We start from the raw sequence: 11,562 nt of genomic DNA, 5'->3' as shown, positions 1-11,562 counted from the left end.
GGAGCTAAGAGCTGTCAAGAGCATTTAAATAGTTTTTACATTTACAATTTGTACTTAAATGCACCATGACAGCTCAGAAGCGTTACTGAACAGCTAATAGGTCACATTTTCAGACTCGGCTGAAATATTTAACGATGGCATCACGTTAAGGATCAAAGACTTTAATTAAAGTAGGCTTATGTACTATACAGAAACAAACGTATCGAAGAATTCAAGTACATTTGAAAACATGTACATCTCTTAAAAAAGCTCAAATTCAATTTGCAGTTTACATTTCTTACAGGTTTCAGTGATAATTACATTAGGATTTTTTTTCATTTTGCTTTAAAAAACAGCACCAAGTAGACAAACTGACCATGCATCAGAGTGGGAGACATCCAGAAAGGCACACAGTCCGGTCCGGCAGCAGAACCAGAACCTTCATGCACACACAGCTACATCCCATTCATTACCTCTCCCTGTCCACAGTGATATAGGTCTATTATGTAAACATTGACAAACTATTTGCCTTCTCTACAAAGGAGTTATAAAATAGTTTTTTTTTTTTAAAAAGAAGTTATTTGACTGCGGTGCTATGAGCTGATTTCATGAGGTGAAGCCCACTCAGTCCCTTGTTAAGCATGATCTGTTCCAGATTTCTTCTTCTCTCTTTTTTTTTAATCCCCCCGGCTTCGGATTATTGGTGGCACCGACGGGATTTTGACAGGCGCAAAAAATCAATCCGGATCATAGAGTCTTCCTCTTAGTGTCGCCTCCTTGGCTCTGACTGACGTCTGAAGAAGAATAAAAAGTAGAAAACGTGAAGAGTTGAATGTGATGCAAATAAAGACATTTGGTAGCACTCCTGGTAAAGATGTGGCTAACACACAAATATTACTGTAACACAGAAGATGTACAAAAACAACCTTTAACTTAAGCCGTTTGTTTGGATTTTGTGTTTGTAAGTGCTGATATTAATATATTAATCCTGGGTTCTCTCTTCGGATCACTCCACAGATTTTCTACTTAGGTGAAACATGGAGGACGGTTGATTTTGTGAACTGGTAAACCAGTTCTGAGCTAAATTAGTCATTTTTGGATCATCCTGTTAAGATCCAATGCTGACAAGGTTCTCGCTCAATTTTTTAAATGCAAGAATTTTCTGGATTTTTTTAAGCCTCGATGCCAGCTTGGTGTCTTGTAGGACAAACAGGAGGGAAGGAAATTAAAACAAGATGGAACATGAAGCAGGGAAAATTAAAAAGGACATAGGAAAGAAACTTCAGAAAGAATCAATGTAGGACAGAAAATATATAGAAGGTAAGACAGTGAGGTACAGAAAGAAAAGGAGGGAAAGAAAATAAAAGGATAAAGAAGAAAGAAATAAAGCGAGGAAATGACAGAGAACATGAGGAAGAAAAGATGATGGTTGGATGTTTTTTTTAGTTGTAGATTTGCTACTGGAGTACAAGATGAGTTTAACTTTCCACATCTTTACAAGTTTGTACCAATAAATGTGATAAAGTGAAAAGGGACGACAACGAAAATAATTCCACCAAGACATGCTGCCACCGACAGATGAGAACAGAACCGGACAGCCCGAAACGAACAACACCAGACACTAAAACAGAAACGGCTGAGCAGAAGAGATGGAGCAGGCGCCGAGGTACAGGAAGGGTCCGGTTTTACCTGAGAAAGCGAGCTGCAAGTGAGGAGGCAGAGCAACCTGAGACCCTGACTGGAGACTCTTATACAGATCTGAGGAGACAGGACAGGGCGACGAGGAGGGGGAGGAACAGGTGCCGACACAAACAGGAGAGATGGAAGAGAGGAGGGAGGAAGAGAGGAGGGATGCAACAGCCAGACATCAGGGAAGAAGCAGGAAGGAGGACAGGAGAAGATGTGGGAGATGAACAAAATGAAATAGAGTCAAACATTAATTACATTCAGACAAACAATATGGTGATTCAACAAATGATGCCAACGTACAACATTAAACGGGGCCTACAGGAGACCTGAGACGACAGCAGAGCACTTACTGTCCCACAAACAGGAAAAAAACTAACTATTTTTCATGGATTTTCTTAGTGTGAGACACTCACTCTGGGTCAGAGTGGAGAACGCTGCGCTGTTACTGGCCGCCGAGCTGCTGGTCGCCGTATTGGAGCCTCCAGTGCCCAGCTGGGACAGGTTCAGCATGGGGGACAAGTGGAACGGCAGGGACACGGGCACCAGGCCCCCCAGCATCCCGAACCCCAGGGGAAGGGACGAGGCCGAGCCGAGCAGGCCGCCACTTCCTGTCGTGGAGACCTGGACGGAAAGATGTTCAGTTAGAGAAACATGGATTGGGGTAAGGRTAAAACCTGCACACGGTTGGGTCAACATTTCTTGAATGACCCGGACCTCTGACCCATTGAAACCCATGATGGTACGCAACTGTAAAGGGCTCGACGCACGGGAAGTTTCAAGTTCCTGTGAAACTTGCACAATCCTACACAAAACTCATGACCATCCTACTCCAGCTAATCAACCCGCGAAATTTGTGTGTGAGAAATTTCGAGCTTGTACACATGCAGGCGAGTGACGTGATACATGAAAGTTGAAAAATGTTCAACTTCATGAGTTAAAGCAGGCCTATGGAAAGCCTGCTGGGTCATATACAAATGAGCATTTCACCTTGCTCTGACGCAATTTTGAGGCGTATACAACAAATAAAATATGTGATACTTACAACTTTGAATACCAGTCAAAATGTCACGTCATTAACACAAAATAGAACATCAACTGCGTATAATAGCTGCTTGTGGCTTTTGTTACGGTGYAAAAATATGTACAAACACAYAGACGCACAGTCGCTTGAGGAGAACAAGCAACTGTGGCTTCATCGCACAAGTTCCATATGAAAGTGGTTGAGAGGGAGCAAAGTTACCTCTCATGTGTTGGGTTCAACCCAAATGGCAGCAAAAGGTGAAAGTTTTTAGCCACTGGTGCGATCGTGACAATTGAACATTTTTCAACTTTCGCTTGACCACAGACATGTCGACCAGCTTGAAATTTCGGCGGTGCCTTGACTGGAGGAGGACAAGTGACTGTCGACTCATCTCAAGTAGGACGTGTGGAGAGGGAACGACGTCGCCTCTCRTGTTTGGAGCCCTTTAGACGAGTTTTTAAACCAGAACACAAACCTGCGGTAGCTGAGACGAGACCGATGACAATGGAACGGACACAACCGGCTTGACCCCCTGAGGTGTCCCGCCCACAGTCCGCTGACGCTGGCCCTGGGTCACCGAGGCCGCAGCTGCTGCTGCTGCGGGGGAGGCACTGCTTCCTGAATGCTTGCTCATAGATGAGGTGTTTATAAGGCTGGTATTGGTGGCGCTGATAACGCCGGGGGTCTTTTGGCTGCTGGAAGGAGTGTAGCTGCCTTGACCCGACTTGGCCACTGAAGCACCTGAGAACGGCGGCCGGAAGCTCGCCGGGGTTTTGGGAGTGTACTGGTGTATCGAGGGGGCTGCCTGAGATCGAGGACTCTGAGAAATGGAGGCTGAGGTTTGGATGCTGGAGGTGGAGGCGGGGGAGACGGTGGGGTTGGGCGTTCGGGGGGTGAGCTTGACGATGGGTGGGATGCTGCTGTGGGAGGACTTTGTGAGGGTGGCGTGCATGGGGGTGATGAAGTTGGACTGYGGCTGAGGTTGGACTCCGGATGGGGTTTGTGGGAGGGAGGAGGGCGGCTTGTTCTGGGGTGTCTGGGGCAGGCGGGGAGTCTGGAAGGTTTTGTTGATGACGAGTGAGGGGGACGTGAGGGTGTGCGGCCGAGACTGAGTCGAAGTGATAATGATTGTGTCTCCACCGGCGACTTTATTATTGCTGCTCTTAAGGAGGCCCAACGGGGRGATGGACACCCCCGTCTTTGGTCCCGGGGCCACCAGTGGAGAGGCAGTGGGCGGAGGGCGTGGCTTAGGTGAGGAAACCGAGACGGGCATGTTTGCTTTCGTCACGCCCACGCTTAAAGGTCTCTGAGTGTTCAAAACRGTGTGTTTGTTTGACTGTGGCGTGGCCTTGACGACCCCCGCCCCGTCCACCCTCACCGGGGTCAGAGGAGAYGGCGTGTTGGGGGCGGGCCGGGACAGGGCGGTGGAGGGCGATGAAGAGGTAGTGATGTAGTGAGGTGTGCTGGAGCTGGGAGTACTGACAGAGGTCTTCTTCTGCAGCTGGAGGAGAGGCGAGGCGTGGAGGCCGGGGGGGTTGGCGGAGGTCTTGGGCCTTTCCGGGGAAGGCGGCGTGTCCCCCTGGGCCAAACCTTTAGCCGCGTTGCCGAGGATGGCAAGCGCCTGAGAGATGGAATCCAGGGAAGGAGCTTCGTCGGGGGAATCCAGGCATATGGTCCCCGGCGGTGACGGAGGGGGTCGCTTGGCAACCTGAGTGGCGGGGGACGGCGTTACACCAACAGAAGGTGCGGCACGCTGAACCCACGTTACTTCCTGAAATAACAAATTAGACCCTTTTAAAAACTTGTTCACTTAATTGTGGTGATATTAACAAGACCAACAAACTTCWATGTACTTTATYGGAATTTTTTACTTTTTGTTATAAATATAAAGTTGAAGGATCTGATGAACATTTTTAATTTCCTCTCATGAGTCAATAAGTCGTAAAAACCTCCCTTTGCTGCAGCTGCGAGCSATTTGAGGTTGGTTATCCCTGCTGACAYGAAGCAGCCAATTCAACGTCTCACGTTTTTATTTGTTRAAAAAACAAATAAATAAAAATTAGSCTTTTCCTCATATTACTTGGTTTTGGTGTGTAAATGAGCCAGAGCTCCTAGAATGTTTTGCATTTTCCAGACAAATACCAAGATTTTGTGGAACAATGGAAATATTTTTGCATYTAAATAAAACAATTTATAATAGGTTTTAAAGCCTGAAGCAAATGCATTTAATCGTAAAAAAAATACTGAACAAAACAAAAGTGAAATATTTATAGCAGAGTAACACTCATGTTTTGTTGYCATTTAGAGCAAACTGTGTTGTTTTCTTTATTTTCATAAAAGGTGTGATGTATTTTTCAGAAATATGCAAAAGATTCAATTGGCTTCTCACTTTGCTCTAAAATCTAAAAGAAAACAAAACTATTTTAATGTTTTAACATAAGCATATGTTTATGAAAGAAGAATAACGTACTAYTGCACAAAATCCTAGTAAAATATGTTGAAGTTTGTGGATGTGATAAAAAGCAGAGAAGCTCAAAGGAAGTGATACTTTTGCAAAGTCCAGAAAAGAGATGAATTTTTGATTTACGAAATCTTTCTGACTTACCTTTGGCTTGGCTTTCGGAGTTGGGACCATCTTTTTCTTCGCTCTAAAGGAAAATCAATAACGAAAAAAATGTCAGCAAACGCTAAAAGTTAACCTTTTGGTGAATAATAAGACAATTACAAAAACAACATCTCACGTAAAGCCAGTTAGATGACCGTGGACCATGGTGCTTTCTTTGAACAGCATCCTACAGATTAGAACAGCTGAACAATGAATCCATGGATCAAGTCTGATTGTGCAGGATGTGACCCTGACAGGTYTCTCTGCTTCCCTCACTCACCTGGCCTGCATCCAGCCCTTGGGCCACAGAGGCTTCACCTCCGTCTCCATGAAGGCTTTGAGGTAATCTTCTACAGAMATTGAGTTCTTTCCCTCCAGCTCGTAGAAGCCCAGCTTCACCTGCACCAGGTTACACAGCAACGACCTACAAACCGCAACGCAGACCGACAACTCTAAACACAGAAAGGAACTTCAACTTTCACCGACTTCTTATGGCTGTGGCTCTTGAAGTTTGTGTAACGTGATATGAAAACGCCAAYACTTTTAATTTCCGACCTGAGTTTGTCGTCCCAGATAAACTTTTTCCGGGGGCCCATCACCCTCTTCCCAGGTTTCTCGTCGTCGTCGTCTTCAGACCCATTTTTGTCTCCTTCCTCCGACTGCTGCCTGCGACCACAAGCAACAAGCAGTGCTATAGCCACCAAACATCCTTGAAATGTTTTTTTTTTTTTTTTTAATCTTTTTTTAAGCAGGACTGATTTGTTACTTTGCCACTTTGGCGATGCAGTCCATGTTGTAGCGAGCAATCTGCTCCGGCATCACGCTGCACACGGCCAGCTTCAGCTTCAGGAGGGGCGTTCGAAGGCGGTCGTCCTGGGTGACAAGAGATTAGAGATGTCAGAAGTCACATGGGACATATCCAGGCCAGCAGACTGGTGCTAAATATAGCCACGGTAACGGGGCACACGGCAAGCGGCTGCACACGCATATCCAGACATATTAAAGGTGTACACACACACAAAAAAGTTTCATTTYCGTACAATCTCACCTGAACGTTGAGGCTGAGCTTCTTAAGGCGTTTGAGCAGAGCCTCCTTGTTGCAGGGCACAAAGGCCTCCAGGTGAGAGTAGACGGCTGAACGCACCTCTGCAGGCTGCTCCTGAACCTGCAACTCAATGCTGATGTACAAACACACACACGTACACACACACACACACACGACGGTTAGCAATGCACTCGCTTTCCACTTTTGCTAAAAAAAAAACAACAACCCACTAACGGACTGAAAGCTACTAACTCCAGAAGGATGTTGTTCATGTCCAGCGTGAAGAACTTCTTCCGGCCTTCTTCATCGAACTGACGGGACGCCTGGTGGAGAGTCAGAAACTGCTTCAAATTATGACGGAAACTTCAAGTTTGCAAGCTTAAAGGTTGGTAAATTTCACTTGATTGCGTTTCTGGTGTGTGTTCTGGTGTTTAAGCTTTTTATACATATTTACAATGGGGGTTAAAAATGTGAAATCTGAGATACAGTATTAGGGCCAGGATGAGGAAAAAAAAWATCTTACCAGAATAAAGTTGTAAAATTAACAGAGTAAAATCATATAACCAGAAGTCATAACATTACAAGAACAAAGTCATAATTTGATAACTTTACTCTCATATTTCTACTACAACTTCCTTCTGGTGATTTTATGACTTCCTTCTCATGTGACTTTATTCTGGTAAGTTGATTAATTCTCATAAGTTTATTCATAATTCTGTCAGAGAAATCTGTACAACCCAGACGTTTTGGTGAGGATTTGTGTGTGTGTGTGTGTGTTCTGATCAGCTCCGTACCGCTCTCAAGTCTTCGATGCGCTTCGCCAGCGGGCCCGGCAGTCCGCAGGGCAGCGGAGGAGGCGGGGTCATCACGCTGCCCGGCAGCACCCGCAGCGTTTTCTGCCCCGCCCCGAAGGCGCCGTTCTCCCCCTGTGACGGGCTGCCGGGCTGCGGCGAGTCCAGCATGCCGAAGTCCAGGTCGCCCATCATGTCCTGCAGGATGTCGTTGTTGGCGGAGCCCAGCAGCGACATGACGGCCTGGTCGTCAGTCAGGTCCGTGATGTTGCAGTCGTTGCCGCCGGCGGCGGCGGCCTTCGGGTGGGCACCGACGACCACGCTGGTGGCGCCGGGCACTTTGGTGTTGTGGCGCGGCAGGGCGGCGGCGCCCGTGGCAGCCGCCAGGTTCTTCTTGCGCATCTCCTCCTTCTCCCTGGTGAAGCGGCGCAGCATGTTGGCCAGGTGCAGGGAGTCCTTCATCAGCTTCTTCCTCTTCTTCTTCTCGGGCCGGTGAACGTTCAGAGCCGAGACGCTGCCGGCAAAAACAACACGGAGTCAGAAGTGACAAAACTTTAAAAGGGTTGCGGATCTCCACCGGGCCTCACAACTGCTTCAAAACTAAAAACAACAGCGCAGAGTGAAAACTCTGGATGAAACAGGAAGAGTCGCCACAAAAACTGATACTTATCAATATCGACTGATATGAAACACTGATATCATGTTACGTCTTTCAGTCATATTGTCCAGCCCTAGTTTATTTCCCATCACATCCTTCAATTTGTTTTGTAAAACACTGGGGAAAATCCAGCTTTTATTATGACCAATAAAAAACTAGATAAAAAATACTTGGTAATATTTTTGCGGCGTTGCAGAAGCTCACCCAGGCTTTGGTACTTTAATTTTTCTGGGCTTCTTGTCCTCCAGGATGCCGCCATCTTGTTTTTTCCGTCGCTTTTTAATCGCCCTCTCCTCGCCGTCCTTCATCTTCTGTAACAGACAGRGACTGGGTTTATGGTTCGCTGCGGTGGCGGGCTTTTTGAACGCAAACGTCGCAGAGGAAAGGGAGCYGACCTTGAAGCGGTGATCGTCTGCRTTTTCCCCTTCGGAGTCGGACGCGGCCCTGAACTGCAGCGTCCCKGTGTTGATGTAGAAGCCTCCATGTTTGGTGGTGAGGGAGGCCGGCACCAGCTCGTCGTACTGTAGCCGGCGGGGAAAAAATATCACAATCCAAGTTCAGTTCAACTCCTTTTTAAAATCCAGTAAATATCAGTTTGAGAAAAGAAGATTGTCTTTTTTTTTTTTTTTGTAAGTGCAATATTTATATTTAGCAGATTTGAGCCAATTAAAAAAACTCTGCTCCACTCACGGCCTCTGAGTTGTCTATGAAGGGATCGGTTTCATCGTAGCCGTAGCCGATGTCGATCAGATCCTGCATCCTGTCCTTCTTCTTCTTCTTTGTGTTGCCTCCCTACAAACACAAGCAGGTGGATCAGAAAAGCATAAAAAAATCTCACAATAAAAAAAAAAAATAAAACATTTGGCCATGCAGTCACAGTCTGTAAYTGTCAGGTAATATCAGGTGCAGTGGTGCAAAATTATCGGACCAGTTCACAGAGAATCGGTTCAATTATCACATTTTTTGCTCTTTTTTTATATATTAGGTGCAAACTTTTTGAGAAACGTTCACGAAATATAGAGAAAAGAAACGAGGAAACTGTGGAAAAGAAAAAATGAGGAATGAAGCAAAAGAAGAGAAAGGAGTCACTTCTGGTTTATTGCAACTGAGAAATGTTTTATGAAATTTGATGAACATCAGAACAATAAGCCTTCCTGTTCACTTTACTAACATTCATTATCTAAGGACACAGAAAGCAAAAAGTAATCAACTGATCAAACTTTGCATTTACTTAAACTTATTCTGTTCAACCAAATAAACTAATTCATTTCACTGTAGTGTTCCACTGGTTGTGCTAATTTATGTCCCCACACACGCACCCGCGTGGGTGGGCAGTGAATCTGCTTACATATTTGCTCTCAAACTTCCTGGCCAGCTCCTCCACCTCCCTCCTCTCCTTCTCGTCATCAGCAAACGGGTCGCTGGGATCCAGCGGAGGGGCGAGGCCTTTAGGGACAGTGGGACCTGCCGGCTTTACCTGATGGAGAGGAAAACAGCCGAGCTTTTAGTTTGGTTTTTAAAAACGTTATAAATCTAAAAAGATWWAAAWAAAAAAATMCTTKCAGATCTCATAAGATTTGAAACACTTGGATCCTTCTCAGTTTTGACTAAATGTGGCTCCTGGGTATCAGGAAAACTATGAATGCAGCATGGAGCTCTGCTACGCTACAATCTGATTGGTTCGTTTTCCAGACTTTCCTTTCATCATTTTGTGTGCTTTTGCTGTGTTTGGACCTGGTTCTGGATGCTGKGCASCTGGAAAAATTTTGCTCTTCCTTTTGTATTTTATACTTTAGGACAGTCGGAATGATGCGTAACCATGGCAACGTCTTGTTTTTACAACTGGTCAGCATCTCAAAAGCAAAAATAACACCTGGGGTTARCAAAACCGTAATGTTCTCCTTTTCAATTCACAGCAATGCACTACATCATCACGCTCTAAAAMATTTATAGTTTGTAGTTGTGGAAATATGTTAAAAATACAAATAAAAGCTAATAGAAATGAGTCCATCACAGATTCAACAGCACAATCTCAATAAAAAAGCAACATTTATAGAGCTGATGGATATAAACAGCATTATTATTCCTTGTTAGAAGTGCAGGAGGGGCTAACATGTCATCAGAAACCCCCCCAGTAAACAAGCTGCACAATTTAACATGACAGCGGCCACAAGAGGGGCCATCCCGGTCTGAGCACCTCCTGTAAATTTACCTCCAAACATGCAGCACCTGTCTTTGGAGGYTTTTAAAGAAAAAAAAAAGTCTGATTTTTCTTCTGCGTAAACAAAGGGACTAATAATAAAGCTATTTTAAAACTCAAAGTGAAGTTTCTTCAAACTGCTCAATCTCACCGTGCTTCGTTTTTGTGCGCTTCTGTGAATATATGAATGTTTTTTTTTTTGTTGTTGTTTTCATGAAACTTATTACCCGGCATAAATACAGTTGTTTGATGTTTTCCGCCCTATTAAGCAGATAAATAGTATTCAAAACAACAGCGGAGTAGAGAGTATAGCAGAAGGAAGCTTCACTGTAAAAATGTCTCTGTTGCCATAATGGAGTCACGTTTGTTGGTGTCTAACCTGAGAAGGAGTTGACTGGACCAGCTCGCCGTAGTTGAACTCGGAGGAGCCCTTCTCGTTCGGCTCGCTCAGCGTCAGGCTGAGGCGGACGGTGGGCTTCGTCTCCCCGCCGTCGGTGTCGCTTCCTCCCTTGGCGTTGCCGAACGGAGCTCCTCCGGAACCTCCCGACCCGACCGCAGCTGCACCTCCACCTCCATCTTTCCCCAAAGTGATGTCGGCGGCCTCGTCCTCGCGGCGGCGCTTCTTGTTGGACTCAGGGGTCTGCKGCTGCTGCTGCTGCKGCGGCGGCGGCGGMGCGCTGAAGGRGGRGATGGTAACGAACGGCACTTTCCTCGGCTCTGCCATTTGGCGCTCTGCGCTCCGGCGAGCGGGCACGCCAACCGGGGAAGAGGGGAGGGGGGGAGAGCGGCAGCTGCTGGGAGAGCTCAACCGGGGAGTCTCGACGAGCGCTGCTAGCTAGTTAGCTTATTCGGAATGAGTGCTCCGGGGCAACACAGCGACTTTATTCCCCTCTCAACTCGCTGTAATCCATGTAGTATTATCCGTGGCTCTGCCCCGCCGCCTACGAGGGTCTTAAACATAAAGAAATCGCAATTTGGAGTATTTCCATGGAACTGGTGTTTAGCTACAACAGAGACGATTTTGAAGTAGCCATCTTGGTCGTTATTATCATTATTCAGAGGCAGGGCGTATGAAAAGAAAGAGGAAGGGGAACCGCCAATGGCAGCTCCGGAACACGCCCACCTGACAGATAAGCGCGAATGTGGCGGAGATGATTGTTCTGAGCAGGCGCAATGTTTGGGAGCCTTCCGTGGGCCGCATGGAGGAGCTCTATCTGGGATAATATTGTGCCAATAATGATGAAATATACTTCTCTAGTTTTGTATGAGCTGCATATAAGTATTAACTGTAAAATTAAATAAATATGTGCTCAGATACCAAAACGTTCAACGATAATAATAATAATTGTTTTACACAAACACACAGGACTGTTTCGGCCCTTCACACAGAAGTGATTGACAGATGCACCAGTSATATAGCGGGTCAAAAGGTCACTGTATAATACARTTATTACTTACTTGTGTGTACAATTATTGCATAAAATATTTTTAAAACATTCAAATTATTATGGAGGACCAAAGCCGACATAATAAGAAATAAAAGAATAAACATATAAATAAAAGAATAAATATAT

At 45.6% G+C, this 11,562-nt stretch overlaps 1 protein-coding gene across 3 annotated transcripts; it reads right to left on the bottom strand.

The window, feature by feature from the left end:
• Nucleotides 1–140: 140 nt before the first annotated feature.
• LOC103468366 (ubinuclein-2-like) lies at nucleotides 141–11,082 on the bottom strand. 3 transcript variants are annotated; one of them, XM_008415409.2, is made up of 17 exons: nucleotides 10,368–11,082; nucleotides 9,137–9,265; nucleotides 8,479–8,580; nucleotides 8,184–8,309; nucleotides 7,993–8,096; nucleotides 7,134–7,644; nucleotides 6,592–6,662; nucleotides 6,343–6,472; nucleotides 6,061–6,167; nucleotides 5,850–5,960; nucleotides 5,575–5,718; nucleotides 5,431–5,481; nucleotides 5,295–5,337; nucleotides 3,165–4,460; nucleotides 2,082–2,289; nucleotides 1,669–1,737; nucleotides 141–773 (listed from the first exon to the last, which is right to left on the bottom strand). In XM_008415409.2, the coding sequence occupies exons 1-17, from the start codon at nucleotides 10,710–10,712 to the stop codon at nucleotides 727–729; spliced, it is 3,594 nt and encodes a 1,197-aa protein (XP_008413631.1). In that variant the 5' UTR covers nucleotides 10,713–11,082; the 3' UTR covers nucleotides 141–726. The 3 variants fall into 3 exon arrangements, with proteins under 3 accessions (XP_008413631.1, XP_008413630.1, XP_008413632.1); XM_008415408.2 differs by having other exon boundaries at nucleotides 7,993–8,099; nucleotides 10,368–11,081; XM_008415410.2 differs by lacking the exon at nucleotides 1,669–1,737 and having other exon boundaries at nucleotides 7,993–8,099; nucleotides 10,368–11,081.
• Between the last annotated feature and the right edge of the window lie 480 nt (nucleotides 11,083–11,562).

The sequence above is a fragment of the Poecilia reticulata genome, linkage group LG8, assembly GCF_000633615.1.
Source record: "Poecilia reticulata strain Guanapo linkage group LG8, Guppy_female_1.0+MT, whole genome shotgun sequence".
Classification (NCBI taxonomy): Eukaryota; Metazoa; Chordata; class Actinopteri; order Cyprinodontiformes; family Poeciliidae; genus Poecilia; species Poecilia reticulata.
This window is presented reverse-complemented; position numbering and strand designations above follow the sequence as displayed.